Source organism: Alligator mississippiensis, chromosome 2 (genome assembly GCF_030867095.1).
Source record: "Alligator mississippiensis isolate rAllMis1 chromosome 2, rAllMis1, whole genome shotgun sequence".
Classification (NCBI taxonomy): Eukaryota; Metazoa; Chordata; order Crocodylia; family Alligatoridae; genus Alligator; species Alligator mississippiensis.
The window spans coordinates 179,918,162-179,935,965 of record NC_081825.1 but is presented as its reverse complement, the minus strand read 5'-3'; the positions used below and the strand labels follow the sequence as shown (position 1 = coordinate 179,935,965).

Below are 17,804 nucleotides of genomic sequence, written 5' to 3'. Positions count from 1 at the left end.
CACGAATGCTCAGACCCTTAAACAGACCACCAGGACAGAGGACCCGGCTAGGAGGAATCCACGACCCCTGCTCTCATTGAAGTAATCAAAGGCATCAGTCATGCCAAGAGCTCACAGGGCTGCCGCCTTTAGAGCAGTTTAGAGTCAAACAGATTCGGCAGACTCTGCCCACCTCCCGGACTGCAAGCAGCATCAGCAGAGCTCCTAGTGGGCAGGGGAGTTCCAGCCAAAGCGGGGCAGCAGCAGGCAGCCTGCAAGACAGGCTCCTTTTCTCACTGAGTAAGCCCCAGGACTCCTGCTGCTGCTGCCAGGCTGTGCTCTCAGTGGCTCAGCAGAGGGACCCAGGGCTGATCATCTGGCCCCTCTGGCTTTCTTGGCTTTCTCCTGCAGCACAGGCTGCACACACAGTAACAAACATTTCACAGCCTCTTCCAGTGCAGCCTGTGCCTGGGGCTAGGAATGGGGAAATTACCAAGCCGCTCTCAGGCACGTTCCAGACATTTACCCTGCCAGTACTCAGCATTACTATGTAATTAAATGGTCAAAACTGGTTTACGTGGAAGCTGTGGGGAACAGGGCCCTGCAAGGCAGAGCATGTCAGGGCGATGCACCTCAGGGAGTGCACTGGGGCCACAAGCAGCAGCTTCCAAGCTTAGCCACTTCCAGCTCTTGCCCACCACAGGCCTGCACACTGGGAATCACATAGTCCAGCCTCTTGGCATCACCGACGACCACAGCACAGGTTCCCTTTCCTAAGCTGCCCAGACTCCATCACATCAGCAACTGCTTAGGACTGTCGCTCCCTCTCGCTGGAGAAGCTGCACAGGAGCTGCATGTTTAGACTGGTGCACATCTTCTCTTCCCCGTCTCGTTCCACAAACAAGACTGGCTTTACCAGGGTGAAAGGAGAGCTGGACACGTCCATGCAGGATAGGTCCATCAGTAGGGATTAAATGCGAGTTAGGAGGGGGCACCCTACAAATCCAGAAAAGGTTGTCAGGGAAGAGAGGTGAGAGGCAGCTCAGTCTGAACAGGCCCTGAATAAGTATTCTTCTGATCTTGAACCCGGCTCCAACCCTCACCAGCAGCAAGGAGAGGACCTTGGAAACAGGACCTGTAAAAATCCACTCAGCTACATGCCAGGGGCTGCACTGGACTCCTTGGATACAGGGAGCGGGACAGGACCTGCCATCCACTTCTACAGAATACACACTTTCCACTGGGAGACTCATGTAGCCCTTAGGGCTGTGAGGAAACACTCCCTGATGCAACCTGACATAGGTCTGCTCTCCCCAGCCGGCAGGCGGGCGGCTCCCAATGCTGCTCAGAGCTTCGCCAGACAGCAGTGGGGAGAAGCTACCAAGCTTTGCTCACTTTCTCTGCTGTCACTTGGAGCACTGAGAGCAGCAGGAAACTGTCAAGAAGCAGGTCCATTTCACGATGCCAGGGAGAACTCCAAGCAGCAGCTGAATCAGAAACTGGAGCCATGTACAGAGGAAGATATGCTCGAAAGTGGAGGCCTGGAATGGGATGGAAGAACAGACACCCTTGTGGCTGGGTGAGGAAGGGTGCAGCAGCCTCCCCTGCCCTCATGAGGCTTGAGGGCCATGGAAAGAAAAGCCCCCTCTGTGCCCTCCAGCAGCAAGAGACTGGGGGTGGGATATCCCACTGAGATGCCAGCAAAAAATGGCTCTCCAGGAGAGTTCAGGGTCACCAGGTGGGTATAAGTATCAGCCTCCCTTTGCTTCCCCAGCAGCTGTGAGAAAGGAGCAGGGTTCCTCATGGGGGGCTTGCCCCATGACTTTAGCACACCAGCCTCTGACTACCAGGGATCTGATTCAGGACGTGTGGCAGGCAGTGCTCTGGAGGTAGACAGTGCTCTGTCTGCCTCACTCTCTTCCTGCAGCATTTTAATCAAATAGTTGGCAAATGTAGGCTGAGGCAGTGGCTTGATCCAGAATGGTCCAGAGGGACATTCACTAAGTGTTCATTGCCTGATGTCACCTTGATAGCCCAAGATGCCCCCTCCATGCTTAAGTTTCGCCAGGCCTGCTTTGCTACCAGACCTTTTCAGCCTCCCAGCCCCACCCCACATATAGATCAGTTGCTCATATTAGATTATAGACATCTCCATTAGGGAGATAATTACACACACCCACACTCCCACCCACTCACACCCCCTGCCCAAGCAGCAGCCCTCGGTCACCCAAGATGAAGGAACTGATGCATCCCTTGGTGACCCCATTTCAACTGCACCCCGGCAGGGAGATCAGCCCCTCCTCCATGCCCACGCTTCTGCAGCAAAGGGCCGAGCCATTCCTGTTCCGAAAGCAAACCCGTTCATTCAAGCGGCTGCAGAAAGAGTCTCGCAAATCAACCCATCCTTCTCTCGGCTCTGGCAGCATTCTCGAGAACTAGATTTCCTCCCTGGGTGAGACACTTGCCAGGGAAGTCTCTGGTGGGTCGAACCCACATGTTCCCCATTAGGGGTCATCTTTTTTTTTTTTTTTTTTTTTTTTTTAAATTGTGTTTTTTACCTGGCGTGCGCCAGCGTTTCCGCACCATTGACTCAGTGCAGTTTCCAGCCGGGAGAACACCGTAATGGCCTCATTATTTCAGATGAGGAATCTGTGTGTTAAATTAGGCAGAGCAGGGTAATTATCTCCTTGTAGAAGATAAGAAAGGGGTTTATTTTATCAGGAACATAATGCCATTCTGGGTGGGAGCCAGCTCTCCAAACTCACCTGGCAGACAGGCCTCTAAGCAGGACACTGCCCTCAATCTATGGTGTGAACTCTGGAGCCGAGGGGGCACTGTGGCTCGGAGGTACACACACCACTCTCTTGGCCACAGAAGCCTTGCTGGAGCTGAAGGGAGCCTCAAGGTACAGCTCCTTGAGTAGCCACCTGGCTGGCACAGGGGACACCTGCCTCTGTTGCAGCCTTCCCTTTGGCACATCTGGGAAGCAATTAGGTTGAAAGTAGAGATGCATGAGCAAAGTCTCAGACTACAGAAAGTGCATCTGCTTAGGGCCCCTTCATTTAATAAGTAATTGAACTTTCTCTCCACCCTCTCCTGGAGAGCTGGAGGGTGGGGGAACAGGGCAAATCCAGCTAACACTGGGAGAAAGGCAGGATCTGTCTAATGGAGTGAGGGTATCTGGCAGGTTTGATCTTGAAGGACACACCCCCCTTAGCTTTTGTGCTTGTAGAAGGAGGCCAAGGGTCCCTGCTGGGGCTGCCCAACATCCCTTCCACAATCCAAAGAACAAAGGCATCCATTGCTGTCCCCTTGCTGCTTTTACAGGAGCCGTCTGAGTTTTAACTGCTGCCGTCTCTGCACCCTTCCCACTGCGGCATCCCCACCTGCACCTCCAGTCCCCAGGGAAGCCCTCAACCCACCTCTCACCACTCCTGCCCCTCCACCCCACAGACACTTAGTCCCCACCCTGTGAAAGCGGTCTTCCCCACAGCCCCCAGTGACAGCACGCCCTCCTGCCCAGCCTGACAAAGCACAGCTGTGAAATTTTCCATAGACCCAGACAAACGTGTTCACCTTGCTGAAGGCCTGCAGCAAAGAGCCTGACACAAGACCTTGGGCAGGACAAGAGCCGAGCCAGGGCAGGACAGTAAATGCACCTCTAAATCAAAGTCCTGACCAGATGTTCTAGACAAGGGCTCCCTTCCACCCCCACCAAAGCTGCCCAGTGTCCACCCTAACACCTCCTTTCCAGTTCATCCCACGTGCCCAGAGGACAGTCCTCCTGCCAACGACTCTTTCTGAACCACATTTTCAGAGGCTCAGCACCCGAAGTCAAGCCATCTTTTCAGAAGAGCTCAGGTTCTCCTTCAGGCCCAGATTTTAGAGCACTCTACATGTGGCAGCTCCTGTGGCAACACGAACGAGCAGGTTCTCCAAAGAGCTCAATGCCCAGGGTGTGTGGAAAACCTTTCTCCACAGAGACCCTATCACATAGGCTGAGAGCCAAGGTGCGCTGGGGGCTGCTGCTTCCACCCCACTCCCACTTCAGCCAAGAAGCCTCTCACTAAGGGAGTGCTAGCCCACCTGGGTGGCCCTTCTACAGCACCCATCACTGCACGATCCAAGCACTTTGAATCAGGCTTTTCAAAAAATAGAAACTGTTCAGCCAGCCACAGCTGCTGGAAGTCAGCAGCTGGGAATTACAAGGAACACGTGAACGTGGCACTTTAAGGATCTCTCTCCATCACCTTCTCATATCCACATCAGCAACCAAGGCACAGAGCCCTGGAAGCATCCACCTCAGAGGCAAAACCCAGCCCTGTATGTCCCCAATATTAACACTGCTGAGCATCTAGACAGAGGTGCACCTAGGCAAACAACTGAATAAGGCATATCCCAGCCCCTCCCCCTCAGCACCTTCCTTCAGACTGTTAGCACTTCAATAAATGGATGCCAGATCTAGAAATCCTAGCTGCTGTAGTCAGCTGACCATAGATTTGCCTGCCAGAGAAAGCACAGGGCTCAGAGCTCCCCAGCAAGTGCAACAAATGCTTGCGGGTATCCTCCTCTGGAAGTGGAGATGGCTGGGGCGGGTATTCCTCTATCCACCCCCAGGGTGCGGCCTGCCCCTGGTCAATGACAGAAGAGCTCACAGGGGAGCCCACATAGAGGACAGGGCTGTGTCCCAACAGGCCACAGCATCCTCAAGCTTGCTCCCACCCAGAGACAGCTGCTCAGCTTCAGGAGAGACTGTGTACTAGATGTACACAGGCTGCATGAGCAAGCAGCAGGTGCTGAAAGTCACAAGCTGCTGCACCACCCTCCTCTGATCCACAAAACACCTTGGAAGAGGGCAGGCAGCAGAAACCCATTTTCCAGCCATACCCAGGGGGAAGCCCATCTAAGGCACGTACAGTGCAGTGCTTGCTACAGCACATAAATGTATTCCAGCACAGAGCTGGGCCCTATAACCCTGACGCACACTGCCTGGAGTGAATCACAGAGACTCTGCGTTCCTTCTACCTTGACTTTCCTTTGGCCTCTACCACTGCAGCAAGACCTGAAGTCATTCAGGTGTAGGCCTCGTGCCCAGTGAGGCTGTTGCCGCTCACACAGCAGGGAGCCCTCTGAACAGTGCAACACCTGCCCTCCAGCTCCCAAGGACTCCACAGACAGCAGTGCTTATTGGGGAGGGTGGAACTAGGCAGATCAGGGTGGGTCACCCACAGGGGTGGGCTACCTCAAAACTCAGCCCCTGTCTGTGGAGGACTTTGGGTCTCAGATCTGACCTTTTAAGGCAAGCTGGCAGGGCCCAAGCTGGCACTGGTGTGATGTACTCTACCTACCCACCCCATGAAACAGGTCACATCTCCTGCCATTTGGACCAGTTTGAGGCCTTTTTCAGCAGCTGAAAGAGTTGCAGAGATCCTGGTGATGAAGAGCTGCTATCTCCTCACCCCACACCCCAGGGAGCACTCCTGGGAAGAAGCAGAGCAGCAAACAGCAAGCTGAATCCAGAACATCTGGACATTGGAACGGTACATGCTGGTTCTTGTTTTACCTTCAAGAAAAGAAGCTGACAGCTGCAAAATGCTCTACAAAGCCCCTCTTCATCTCCCTCTGTTTTTCTCTCTGCTCCTTGCCCTCTGAATTTCTACTGTTTGTTCCCACCTTTATTGCATCACTGAATCCTAACAGTGACAAATACATGGGTCATGGCAGCTAAATTCCCTTCCGAGACAGCCTTCCAGAGCACCTTCCCTACCAGAATACACCCATCGCTTGCTGGCCATCTATTCAGGACACTGCCGGAAGGAAGCTTTCTCCTACAAATACTGCCTCTGGTTTGCATTACAGCAGTGGTTTTCAACCTTTTTTCATTTATGGATCCCTAAAATATTTTGAATGGAGGTGCAGACACCTTTTAATTGTAAGCGTGGGTATTCACATACTTTTGATTGATCTTAGTCATCTGTCATGGACCCCTTAGACATAGTCTATGGACCCCTAGGGATCTGCAGACCACACACTGAAAAAAAATCACTGCACTACAGCAATGACAGCCTGCTCTAACATTGCAAGGAGTCCTGTTGTGTTCATGGACCACTGGAAAAGATGCAGGAAATGGGACATCCCAGGCCCTGCTTGCTTGTCCAGGGTCTAGGTCAAGTCATGCCCCAAATATCTCAGAACTCTGCTTGGGAATGCTACAGCCTGGGAATTAGCTATCACCAAGTCCTCTGGCACGCAGTCACACCACAAACACCATGATATGCACATGTATCTACCACCCAGAACTTCCTGCTGCCCAGTGACAGTGCAGAGTTCATCAGAAACCCTGCCTTCATTGGAAAGGAAGCCACAGGTGATTCCTAAATGAAGATCCAGATGTTGCTCGTGCCCAGTTTGTGTGGAGCTGACCAGCTGGTACCACATCAAATGGAAGAATATTCTATTAAAAAGCACCCCCCAAGACCCCCAACAACAAACCCCCCCCCGGAAAAAGTTAAAAAATAAAACACCTCCCCAAACATCTCTCAGCTGGCTAAGAACAAATTTGAGCCTGCGCTTGAAGATGAGTTTCTGGCAGCCAAACTTTATTAGAAAATAGTTGAAGGAAAACTGGGCCTGGGCATAATTTTTAAGCCCAACTCTCACCACTGAGAAGAGAACTGGGCTATATAGACAAACAGGGCTTTGGGAGAGTCTCTTCATGCATGTTTGTACAGCACCTAGCACAACAGGGCCCCAGGCTTCATTTCAGTCCCTGAGCTCCTGCACAATGTAAGCAACAACAGGCCAAAATCCTACTACAGGGCAGGGAGAGAGTGGGCTAAGGACAGACTAAGGGAAACACTATGTGCAGCTGCTCCAAGTCAGCTCACCACCCTCCCCTTACCCACTGCATCAAGCAAGCATCTCACCCTTGCCCCATGCACAATTCTGCTGCATCTGCATTTTAGATATGTCTCTTGCCATGCATGCCCACATTCTCCCCTTCACTCAGCCACAGCCCTTCCTACACATACAACAGCCTCCCAAACCTGACATGCCAACTCCCACTGCCTCTTGCTTCAAGCCCTAAGCCCTCACCTTATCCACTCCCCACCCCAATAAAAAAGTGGAAGGGACCGCATTAAAAAAAAAGTAAGGCTCAAAAGGGGCTCTTTCTTGGTCTATTCGTGTCCCTCCCCCTCACCGTCTGTTGCAACACAAACCACACAGGGCACAGGTGGTCTCAACATCTCTGCTATCCAGAGCATGACATCAGCATGTCCTATCTGGCCTAGGATGGAACCCGATGTAAATAGCAAGTGTTGCGTCAAGCCACCTCCCCCTCATCCCCTGCTTGGTCATGATGCCTCCAATAAAATCATGGTGCTGGTCAGACAGGCAGCATGCCAAGACCACTGCCCATGATGCCAGCTGCTGTGTCTCTATGCTCCCATCTCTCCATATCCTTGTTGTCCCGTCATACACCAAGTACTTCAGTTATGTGCCTGCTGGATAAGGGCATTAATTGCTTAGCTGCAGAAAATGCTGCCAGTCCCAAAGTGTTGCCCATTCTCTGAATCTTCACAAATACAGATTATCTGCCTAAAGCTTAGGTGAGCTGCTAACAGGCAGAGTGCCGCTGTCTACGTTGTAGCTTAGTAGTAGTTAAGCGGAGTACAATTAACTGCAATTACACCTGTGCAATTTGTAACTGATATGACTCCCTTTAGCTTCACCAGGAACAGGAGGCTGCCAAAGAGCTATTAGAAAGCTTGAGCATAACAGGAGTTAGCCAGGTTCATGGCCGCTGTCTCCTCTCATTGTCAAGGCCTTTCATAACAGCCCAGGGACTGCCCTGAAAATGAGGGGGTTGTCATTTCAGGAGTTGGTCACTCCAGCGCTATGCACTTAAGGAGCACTGAAAATGCTAAATTGAGACAAGCAGACACTAGGGAAGTGAGTGGCCTTTTCCCTGTCCAAAGGCTGTGCACTTACACAGAGCACAACTGGAAGCTTTTTAGGGCAGAGTCTGTCTTCGCATTCTGCATCAGTATATCACTGAGAATAGTGGGGCTTTCATCTACCACTGGGGCTCCTAGCTGCTTGAGCAATAGGAATAGTGAATGGAGGTGAGAGACAGACATGCGGAGCAAGCTATGGGACCCAATTCAGCTCTGCCCCGTCCTTTGTGTTGGCGTCTGCACCACTGCAAACTGAGGGCGAGATTCCAGATTGGTAGCGAGGTGGTGAGCATGGGATGGGGGAGAACCTGACCTGGTGAGTCCTGTGAATGCCACTACCAGGCATCACAGATGGCAGCAAAAACACTGAGCATGGAGTAAACAGGGATCAGGTCCAGAGTGTGGGTTTGACACAAAGTCATCGATCCTGCTGCTTGCTTCATGCAGTCACAAGTAGCTCATTAGTTAAGGCCCAGTTTCCCAAACCAGTCTTGGTATGATCGCATCCCAGCTGTGCTCTGTTCCACAGCACATATTTCTCATCGTTTATTTAGCTGCATTGTAACTGCAGGGTTTTCTGCTGGGAACTGGAGTGTGGCAATGAATTTTCTTGCTGCTAGACTGAATGCTCCGAACAAAATAGCCGCAGTCAGATTTGGGGGGGGGGGCCTCAACTTGTAACTAGCCTATGGCACACAGTGTCAAAGGAGGTGTGCAAGCATGCCAGAGAGCAAGCCACACATCCTCTCAGAAGGTCTGGTCAAAGTGCAACCAGTTTGACATTATGTTCCCAGACCTTGCCACATTTTACTGCATGGATCAGATTGTTTGATGCTGTGCACATAATCTAAACTTCTTCTCATCACACCGATGGGCTGATCCATGGTTAAGTTCAGGCTTCGACATGTAAGTAGCAACAACACTACTGGTCACTAAAGCCACATACACCCAACTGGTGTGCTTTCCCAGGGTGGCAAAACAATATGTGGGTCATCTGCCACCTACTCATTTCAAAGACAAACAGAACGAGCCTGATGCATCTGAACAGGAATCTAGCTAAGTCTCCTGAAAGAGCGGATGATAACTGAGACACTGGTTACACTCTCATGACTAGGTTTGTGATGTTTGCTGGCTAGTGCATGTTAGAAAGCCCACAAGTGTTAGGAGTCTACCGAAGCAGTTTTGGTTCCTGCTCTTGCTTATCCAAGTTCCCTTGCTCTCTCTGCAAAATCAGGCTGCAAAATCTATGGTATTGCAGCATCAAGACAGACTGAAACTTCAGTTTCCCTCAGATGAGAGAAGAGAGAATGATTAAATCTACTCTTCAAAGTTCACTTTGGGTTTTTTTATTTTATTTTGTTGGTTTTTCTGGGGGGGCTTTAACTTAAACCATCAACAAACAGATGGAAGAAAAGAAATCTTTGTGAGTCAGTCACTCTCCCACTTCAACTGAGGACTGTGAGATATGTGGCTCACACATCACGCTCTGCCTTTGGCCATGCAAGTAGCCCATGTGGAGCTTTCCTCGGGCACAAAGTCCCCGCAAAATCAAGTCAGGCTGTTCCTATTAGCAAAGCTACATATGTCCTTAAACATTTCTGTGATCAGGCCCTGCATTACACAGTGCCAACCTCTCCTGACAACACGGGGAACTTAGGACTTCACAAGCATTATTCACTTATCACTCACACTACAGTCAGGCCAGAGTAACAACACTGAACAGAGTTATCCTCCCACATAACTGAGAAGAGTATTGGACCCAATATTCATAGCTGGGAAAGTCCTGGAGGCCTTGAGAGCACATCTAAAAGGGTACCAGCCAGAACAACTGGTTTATCCCTCTGCAAATCCTGCCTTTCACACGCGCCAGGCATCCTAAATGGCCGCCTCCGTCACAAGCAGAAAGTGAGAGCAGAGCTGGCTGAGACAGAAAAGAAAAACCCAGGCTAATCTTCCCAGCCCCCACTCCCGCCTTCAAAGTTTTCCCTTAGCTCCAGTTTCTAGCATTAGAACCACCTCAACACAATGAACGAGCACAGCCTCTGGTCAGCAACAAACACTCTCTTACAGCGCAGGCTTTTCCATCTGGGGGGACAGCCAGGTGTATGTGTGTGCACGCCAGGGTGGAGGGAAGGGAGTCAAAGCCCCTCGGCCTTTCCCACCCTGCAGTGTGGGAGGGGGCAGCTGGCAAGATGGCAGAGGGGAAGAGATGTGGGTGGGTCTTGATATGATAAAGGGTTTCACTGCATGGGTGGGTTTGAAAAGCCACCACAGTGCCATGGCAGGGAGAGCATGCTCCTTCATGAATTGCCTTCCTGCGGTTTTAGCTCACTGCTGAGAAATGCTCTCCAGACGCAAATTGAGCCAGCTCACATCCAGACACCGAGGGCCCCACTTGTCTTCCCCCCCCCTCCAAAATGTCCCTTCTGGCCAGCACATCACAGGACTTCACACCTTAGTCACATCACCCTGGAGGACAGATCCAGAGCCTAGCATACTCCCCCCTTCTTAGGTACATCCAGGGCTTGCCAGGCTGCTGGCAGGCAGGACTAGCCATGGCCAGCTCCCTCCCCAGGCACCACCAGTGCAAGAAGCTCCAGCCAGTCAGAGGGCTCAGGGTTTCCTCTGGGAGGCTCTCGTGTTCGAAACCCCTGAGAGTACAGCCAGCGCTGCAACCAGAGCAGCTGACCTGGATACTGCTCTAAAGAGCAACCGAACGGCTGCTCAGAGCACTTCATCGCCCGGGCTAACAGGGACAAGAGTTCGGACAGTTTGCTGGCAGCCCAGCCAAGCCCAGCTCCAAGAGCCTCGTGGGGCCAGTCTGGGTGTGCAGCGCTGAACCCAGGTATCCGAGCCGCACTCCCAGCATCCACTTCTTGAAACCAGGACTCTGGGGGTCAATTTCCTCAGCCTCACAGAGCTGAAGCACAGACCTCCCACTCCACCCCCCTTTGAGGGGGCTCCCCTGGAGGGGGAGAGGAAGGAAGATCCCAAATGCCAGCTAATCCTCAGTGCCCCTGGGAGTGTGTGTGCGTGTGCTGGAGGGTGGGAAACACACTGACGCCCTTGTGCCAGGAGAGCTGGGGAAACTGAGACACTCTAGCATGGTCATCAAGCAAGCAGGTGGCAGGGTCGGAAGAAAACCCCCGTGCCCTGGCTTTGAACAGCCCACGCTCCCCCGTTCCAGCTGGGCACCTACAAAACTGGGGGGGGGCAAGAGCCCAGGCAGGGGAAGGCGCCCCAGAAGAGGGAGGGTGGCAGAAAGCATGGAGGTGCCCTGGGCTCTTACCTCTGCCATAGGCGAAGTGGAGGCGCAGCGCCCTGCCCTGGCGCACCAAGCTGATGTGCAGGTAGGTGAACCACACGGCACAGGTGAGCAGCACCAGCAGCAGCAGCAGCTTGAACTGCTTGCGAATCTTCTTCACCGGGAACCACAGCATCGTCCAGGCAGCATCGCCGGCCCGGCCCGGCCGGCTCCAGCCCTTGCCCTCAGGGGCGCGGGCCCCCAGCCCCCCGCGGCATCCCTGCAAGGCTCGGCGGCGCGGGGGGACCCCGGCGGCCGGCCAGGAGCCCTGCCCCCAGCCCGCTCCTAGTCCCTGCCCATGGGAGGAGGTGCCTGTTCCGGGCACGGCGCCGGGGGGCTAGCGCAGGCAGCCGCCAGCCACCCCCGGCCTTAACTTTGTAGCCGGGCGCCAGGCGCGGAGGGCGGCCGGACCGCGCGGGGCATGGCAGACAATGCGGGGAACAGGAGGGAGCCGCCAGGCTGCAGGCCGAGCCCCTTCCCCGCCCCCCAGGCCCGGCCCCGGCGCCCAGGCAGCGGCGCGACAAGGATGCTCGGATCCCGGCTCGCTGCAAGAGCCGCATCCGCGCTGCCGCGCAACCCAACGTGAAACAGGGCAGCCAGGCGCGCCGGAGCCAATAGCAGCGAGGCATTGCCGCGGGTAGCCAATGAGCAGGCTCCGAACGTTGCGGGGGGAGGGCATGTTGGGCTGCGCGCCGGCGTGCATCTCCACGCCAGCGTGCACAGCATCCACCTGGTGAGTGGGACCAGCGGGGCGGGGCGGGGGGTGCGGGGGAGAGCGGGGCCAAGGTTTGCAGGCGGGGCGGGGCTGGGCTGGGCAGCTGCAGTAAGGGCCCGCGCGGGGGGTGGGACCTTCCCAGCACATGCACGGTGGTGTAGGGACGATGCTGCAGGAGGGGGGATCAGGTGCCACGGGGATACGAAGGGAAGGGGGGAGGGTTGGATATAGTATCATCTATATCTAGCTATCTATAGTATCCTATATATAGCATTATATCTAGCTATCTATAGTATTGTATATATAGTGTTATATCTATCTATAGTATTATATATATAGTATTAGATACACACACACACATACACATATATAGTATCACATATACAGGGTGCAGTTTAAGGGGGAGCTAATTAAGGGGGTATGCCCCCCCCCCACAAGAAATGAGAGCCCCCTGTAAGACTTGAAAATCATAACCTGGAGGAATCTCCGACTGAATTGCTCCTTCACTTAGGTAGACTTGTTAATCAATGACCTGGTTTAATTTTTTTTTGCAGACCCCACCGCGAGAGTCAAAGTGTAATTTGAATCCTGCGAGATATATATATATAGAGAGAGAGAGAGAGAAGCAGGGCTGGAAGGGACCTCTAGAGGTCACCTAGTCCAACCAGGCCACCAGCCCTTCCTCATGAGGTGCTGCCCTCGCCTGCATGATGACAAATGACCCAGGCATCGCTGTGGGCAACTCAGGGAAAACCCCTGCCCCAGGAGCATCTGCCCAGCTAGGGATAGAGCCAGAAGCTAACTTGCTGGAGGAACAATCGAGGTAACCAAGCGAGCCATGCCAGGGCCCCTGGCTCTTGATGCATTTGTTGCCCTTCCCCCTCCCAGCAAAGGGGAGTGCAAATGCTGTGGTTTCTTAGAGGAAGTGAGGATTTGGCACGGAGGCAAACCACAGCTGGGGAAGAAGTGGAACTGTAGGAACCACAGGCCTCTCGTTGATGGTTTCATGTGCCACCCTGGGTGAACTGCATCATCCCTCCATGCCTTGGTTTGCCCTCTCTGTGAAATGGGGATAATGTCACTTGCTCTGCTGGGGTGTCAAGAGGCCTCCTGAAGTGCTTCCTTCAGTGTGTGATGGTTACCACCCTGCCCTGCGTTGCACTGCAGGGATTCCCTGAATTCCTGCAGGACACCCAGCCCAATGGATATGTTGGGTGTTAAGACAGTTTTAAACTGCTGAGATTTGGAAGATCCCTTTAATACACACTAGGAGTGGGTTTGGAGTGATCCCAAGTGAACGTAGCTACCAGCCATGTGTGTCTGTGGGGCGGGCACTTTGCACACAGGCTCAGCGGGAGAGGGTCATGCTGCCAGCGCTTCTTGGCTGACGGAAATACATTCCTCCTGCCTCAGGGCATCAGATCTTTCCCCAGGTTCATGTCTCCACCAGATGTTGGCTGTTCTTAATACTTTCCAGCACTAGCTCCTCTGTAGGTGTTCCCAGTCGCACCACCCCAATGGTAACAGCAGAGTGAGATGCTGTAGCATAAATGCCAGCACTAGAGACAGCCCTGAAATACAGCAGGTCCTCCCTGTCACAAGTATCCTGGCCATAGAGCAGCTCTCAGGCTCCTGTTGCCTTCCCACTGTACAATCCTCTTCAATTTGACGTTTTGTAGCTGCCCAACTTTCCACATCTCCCTTGACTTTTCCTCCCTAGGGAAGGTGCCCAGCTAGGGAACTAGTCTAGCAACCCCAGCAACAAGAGACTCAACCAGAGCCGTCTTTCGAGCTTGTTCTGGAAAGTAAAGTCCGGGAGGGTTCTCTGCACAGATGGATATGTTATATGTGACTGACAAAGGACTTTCAAGTGAAAGTGGCATTTCATTCAAACCAATAGCTTTGTTCCTGTGATGCTCTAAGAAAGGTGGCAGAGAAAGCAGCTCTTAGTAATGATAATGCTGGATTTGGAAATGTAGCAGAGCGTGTTCTGCCTGGGTTATTCAGCTGACTGAATAATGATTGATGGGTGTTATTTTAAGCCTCACTTCAAGCTGCAGTTTTGCCAATTCAGGTTATAGTGTACAAGTATTTTGAAATATGAGCTCTCCTTTCAGGGCATGATGACATCATTGCCACCAGCCTGGGAGATGGCTCTCCACAATGCGACAGCCTGTGAGCAGAAGTCCTTAGCTTTGTCTGACTGGCCAACCCCAGCATCAGGAGAAGACTTGGAACTGTTCTGAAAGTAGAGAGCCGATGGAAAGGAGACCCTGGCATCTTCTGGGGACCCAGCTGCCCAGGGAGTGGAGATCCCAGTGTGTCTTGCAGAGTGGGTAGCTCATAAAGCAGAGGTCACCACATCACTTTGGGGTCTGGAGAACCACCTGGCTGGGTTTTGCCCCACTGAGATCTTGGACCAGGTCCTCAGCTGGAGGAGACGGGCAGCGTTTCATTGTCTTTAGTGGGTTTCTTCTAATTTATGTGAGCTGAGAACCTGGCCCAGTATCTCCTCCTTTCCTGCTATCACCAGCTTCATCTTTTATTTTGATGAAAGAAACCTGCTGGTTTTGGGCATCCATGGGTCTATTTCTGGATGGAGTAGAGCTCCCTTTTTCCTTGGCACTGCTGTGGAGTAGGAGACATGAAGTTCTCTGCAGTAAAGCAGTGCTGGCTCCCTCACAGAAGCAGTAGCAAGCCTTGTCCTGGGTTGAGCAATGTGGATTTTCTGTCAGTCCCTGGGTGTCTTTGGCCAGAAGAAAATCCTTAGTTAAAACCTTATCTGAGGAGTGACAGAAACTCAATAATCCTCCTTCTCAGCAGGCTGCCCATTACATTAGACGGAGAAAAATTCGACCCTGGTGATGGCCACATGCCTGGAACCCGCTCAAGGTTTCCAGTCATTGGTCTGCCAGTGACTTTGAGGTTTAGCCCTGCTGATGTGAGTTTTTTGTTTCCAGGTTTATTTTTCCCCTTTCCCTTTAAAAACAAATCCATCTGGTAAGAAGTGCCGAACTGAGGGTCCTGGAGAATGTCATGCTGCAGCAGGGCTAGTGATAGGGCTGCCTTCAAACACCTACCCCTACCAATGTGCTTCCCACCCTTAGAAGACCTGAGAGGGGTGTCCATGTGCCAGACCCTTCCACTTCCTGGCTTCTCTCCCAAGACTGCCAGTGAGTGGGCCGTGGCTTCTGCGACATGGATGCTTGTCAGCTGGGGGCTGAACTGAGAACACAAAAGCCATTATAAAGGGCTGTCAGCTGACATGAGCTGTCAGGAATGGATTCAAAGCCAGGTGGCTAGAGGCACATGTGGGGCTCTCCCTCCCAATCCAATGTGCAGTGCGAGCCATCCTTCCCTCCAGTTGCAATGGCATTGGTGTTGGGTCGTCTCTGTGGTTGTAGCAAGCTTCCCAGCCTACCTAACCTGCCTCACTGCAGCCTTATCTCTCCTCCTCTAGAGAGTCCAAGGTGTCAGCAAGCAACAAGAGCTTTCCTCCTCCTTGGACTGGCCGCTTGTAGCTGGCTCTTTAGGAGTTGCGCTTTGGACCTCTCAGTGCGATTGAGGCAGGCAGGACAATCCCCAGCAGACTCCAGCTGGTAGGGAGTTGGCTCCAAATGTCATGGGATGCATCTGGGCATCAGCCTAGATGTTTCCATGGTCCCAGAACCATGGGATCTGAGCAGCCACAAAGGATGTATGGGAGATAGTGTTATTGTCCCTATTTTACAGGAGTGGAGACAAATGAAGTGGCCGAGGTCACAAAGGATATCCAGGCCACATGAATCTCCACCTGATGCCTTAACCACAGAGCATCTTTCTCTGCACTAGAAGGTTAGTTCCGTAGATAGCTGTTGGGTGCAGTTAGCTGGCCCATCTCTATAAAAGTCCCTATGGCACATGCTAGCTCCAGCCCCTTTTCAGACAGTGCAGAGCAGCATTCTGCCCATCAAGCACCTTGGCCTGTCACACAGTGGTGCCATTTCTCTGGTGGAAGAAGACAACAAAAGAATTTGACTACAAATGAACAAAGCAGGTACCAGTAGGTTACACTGTGGTCATATCAGCTTCATCAGCAAACACCTTCCCCTCTGATGGATTACGTGGTTAACTTCCCAGACTGGTGGTTTCACCCACCTGCCAGTGAAAGGGAGTCATGTTTCAGGTGGGGGTTATAGTGGCTGTGGCTTACAAACCATGTGATGTTGCACAACAGTTTAGGACAGGAAGTGAAGTAGAATAGTGCACCTGATTGAGATGGTAGCAGGGTTTTCCAGAAGTAGTTTGGAGCCACCCAAGTCAGAATCTGACCAGGACATTGGAATCCGGATTTGGTAGCAAGTTCTGTGGGGTTTTTAATGATGGTTTGCGACCAGGGTTTATATCTGAACAACAGCACCTCTAGTGCCACAGTGCAGTGATTCTTTACATTTTCAGATTTGAGACACTCTCAGAAAATGCCAGCTCTTAGCTTTCACTCATTTCTTGACTACAGAAAAAGAATAGAGCAGTTTTTCTGCTGGAAAGAGATCAGAAAGACCACAGCAGAGCAGAATGTTTTTGACACAATGGATTCTTATTTTAAATCCCCCAGCACTCGGGTTGAGAATCACTGCCCTAGCAGGAGGCTAGCTCAGCTCTGACGCTGAGGGAAGAGCACCATCTACTGAATCACCAGCTCCACTTGCTCCAGCGCCTTGCCTTTTCGACCCAGATCTCCCCTACCAGCACTGATCCAGACTAATTCTTCTTGGCTTGCAAGGTTATGCTGAGATCAAACCAGACTGAGATAGGTAAAGTCTCAATGCACCCCAGTCAGAGCAGAACTAGGGCTGGGCATTTAGGTGACAAACCAAATGATGTTTTTTAGCAACAGTCCTCCCAGTAACAGGAATTTTCTCACTTGGTCCATTCCTCACTCTGTGCTCCTGGCTATCAGTTACATACTGCTCCCTACTGGGTAGTTGATTGAAAGAGTGGCAGAAAAGCAAGATGTGGGGGTCAGGCAGTGTAGATGACAATAATCATCCCAGCTCTGTTTTGATAGCACTGTAGTGATGCTCATACACACACGTGCCATCAGTTAAGTTATCACAGCAGCAATTCAAACAGCATAAAATAGATCAAATAAAAATCAAATACAATTCTATAAAACCAACCATGCAAGGAAAATTATTGGTCTCGGGGTTTAAAGAAAGCTGAGGTAGTGATGATTTTGTATCACGGGAAGCCCAAGTTACCCATCACAGGTGAGCTGATAGGTGAGGTGAAGACCCTCAGAACAGCTCCTAATGGATGCATGCAGCAGGCCAACCTGGTAGAAGGCATCTTGAGGTAATTATGGGGTTGGCTCCCAACAAAGGGCCTGTGGCCCCTTTCTGGAGCAAGGCACCGAGTGCTATTAGCTACTATTGACTGCAGAGAATGGCACTTATATTACCTCCCAGGAGGTTGTGAACATCTTGCCAGATTGGGCCCCAAAGAAGGCTCAAGAGTCCTGCCTGGGCTTGAGTAATGGCAGGGATGAGTTTTCTGAGTCCGTGACATCTTCCCTCTTCAGCTGCTTCCCAGTCATGAGGTACCTGGGCCCTGGATGGCACCCTGTGCTTTGCAGTAGCCCAGCTCCCACCTTGCCCCTTGAGCCCATGTGCTTCCTTGCCCCAATTGCTCTGCCCATAACCAGGGAGCTCCCGCATATGGCCACCCAACGCCCACTGGCAAAGATGAAGCATCACTCTTGGAGGGGCAGTGAAGTGGGCCGAAGCCTGTCCTCAGAGCCAGGACATCACCACGTTGGCTGGACCCATTGTTGTTTCAGTGCTTTCTTCTCCATTGAATTTCTAAGCCA

The 17,804-nt window shown here is 52.2% G+C and overlaps 1 protein-coding gene and 1 long non-coding RNA gene across 3 annotated transcripts in view; one reads left to right on the top strand and one right to left on the bottom strand.

Annotated features, from left to right (window-relative positions):
- Positions 1-11,721, bottom strand: part of B4GALNT4 (beta-1,4-N-acetyl-galactosaminyltransferase 4) — a 118,466-nt gene extending 106,745 nt beyond the window's left edge. Inside the window, exon 1 of the mRNA XM_014604184.3 lies at positions 11,227-11,721. Coding sequence (XP_014459670.1) covers positions 11,227-11,377 — 151 coding nt within the window. The 5' untranslated portion in view covers positions 11,378-11,721. The remainder of the gene's footprint in view (positions 1-11,226) is intronic.
- A 78-nt stretch (positions 11,722-11,799) lies between these two features.
- On the top strand, positions 11,800-17,114 carry LOC132248670 (uncharacterized). 2 transcript variants are annotated; one of them, XR_009459986.1, is made up of 3 exons: positions 11,800-11,974; positions 12,511-12,779; positions 14,074-17,114. It is a non-coding gene; the product is annotated as an uncharacterized LOC132248670 (long non-coding RNA). The 2 variants fall into 2 exon arrangements; XR_009459987.1 differs by lacking the exon at positions 11,800-11,974 and adding an exon at positions 12,084-12,144.
- The last annotated feature ends 690 nt before the right edge of the window (positions 17,115-17,804 follow it).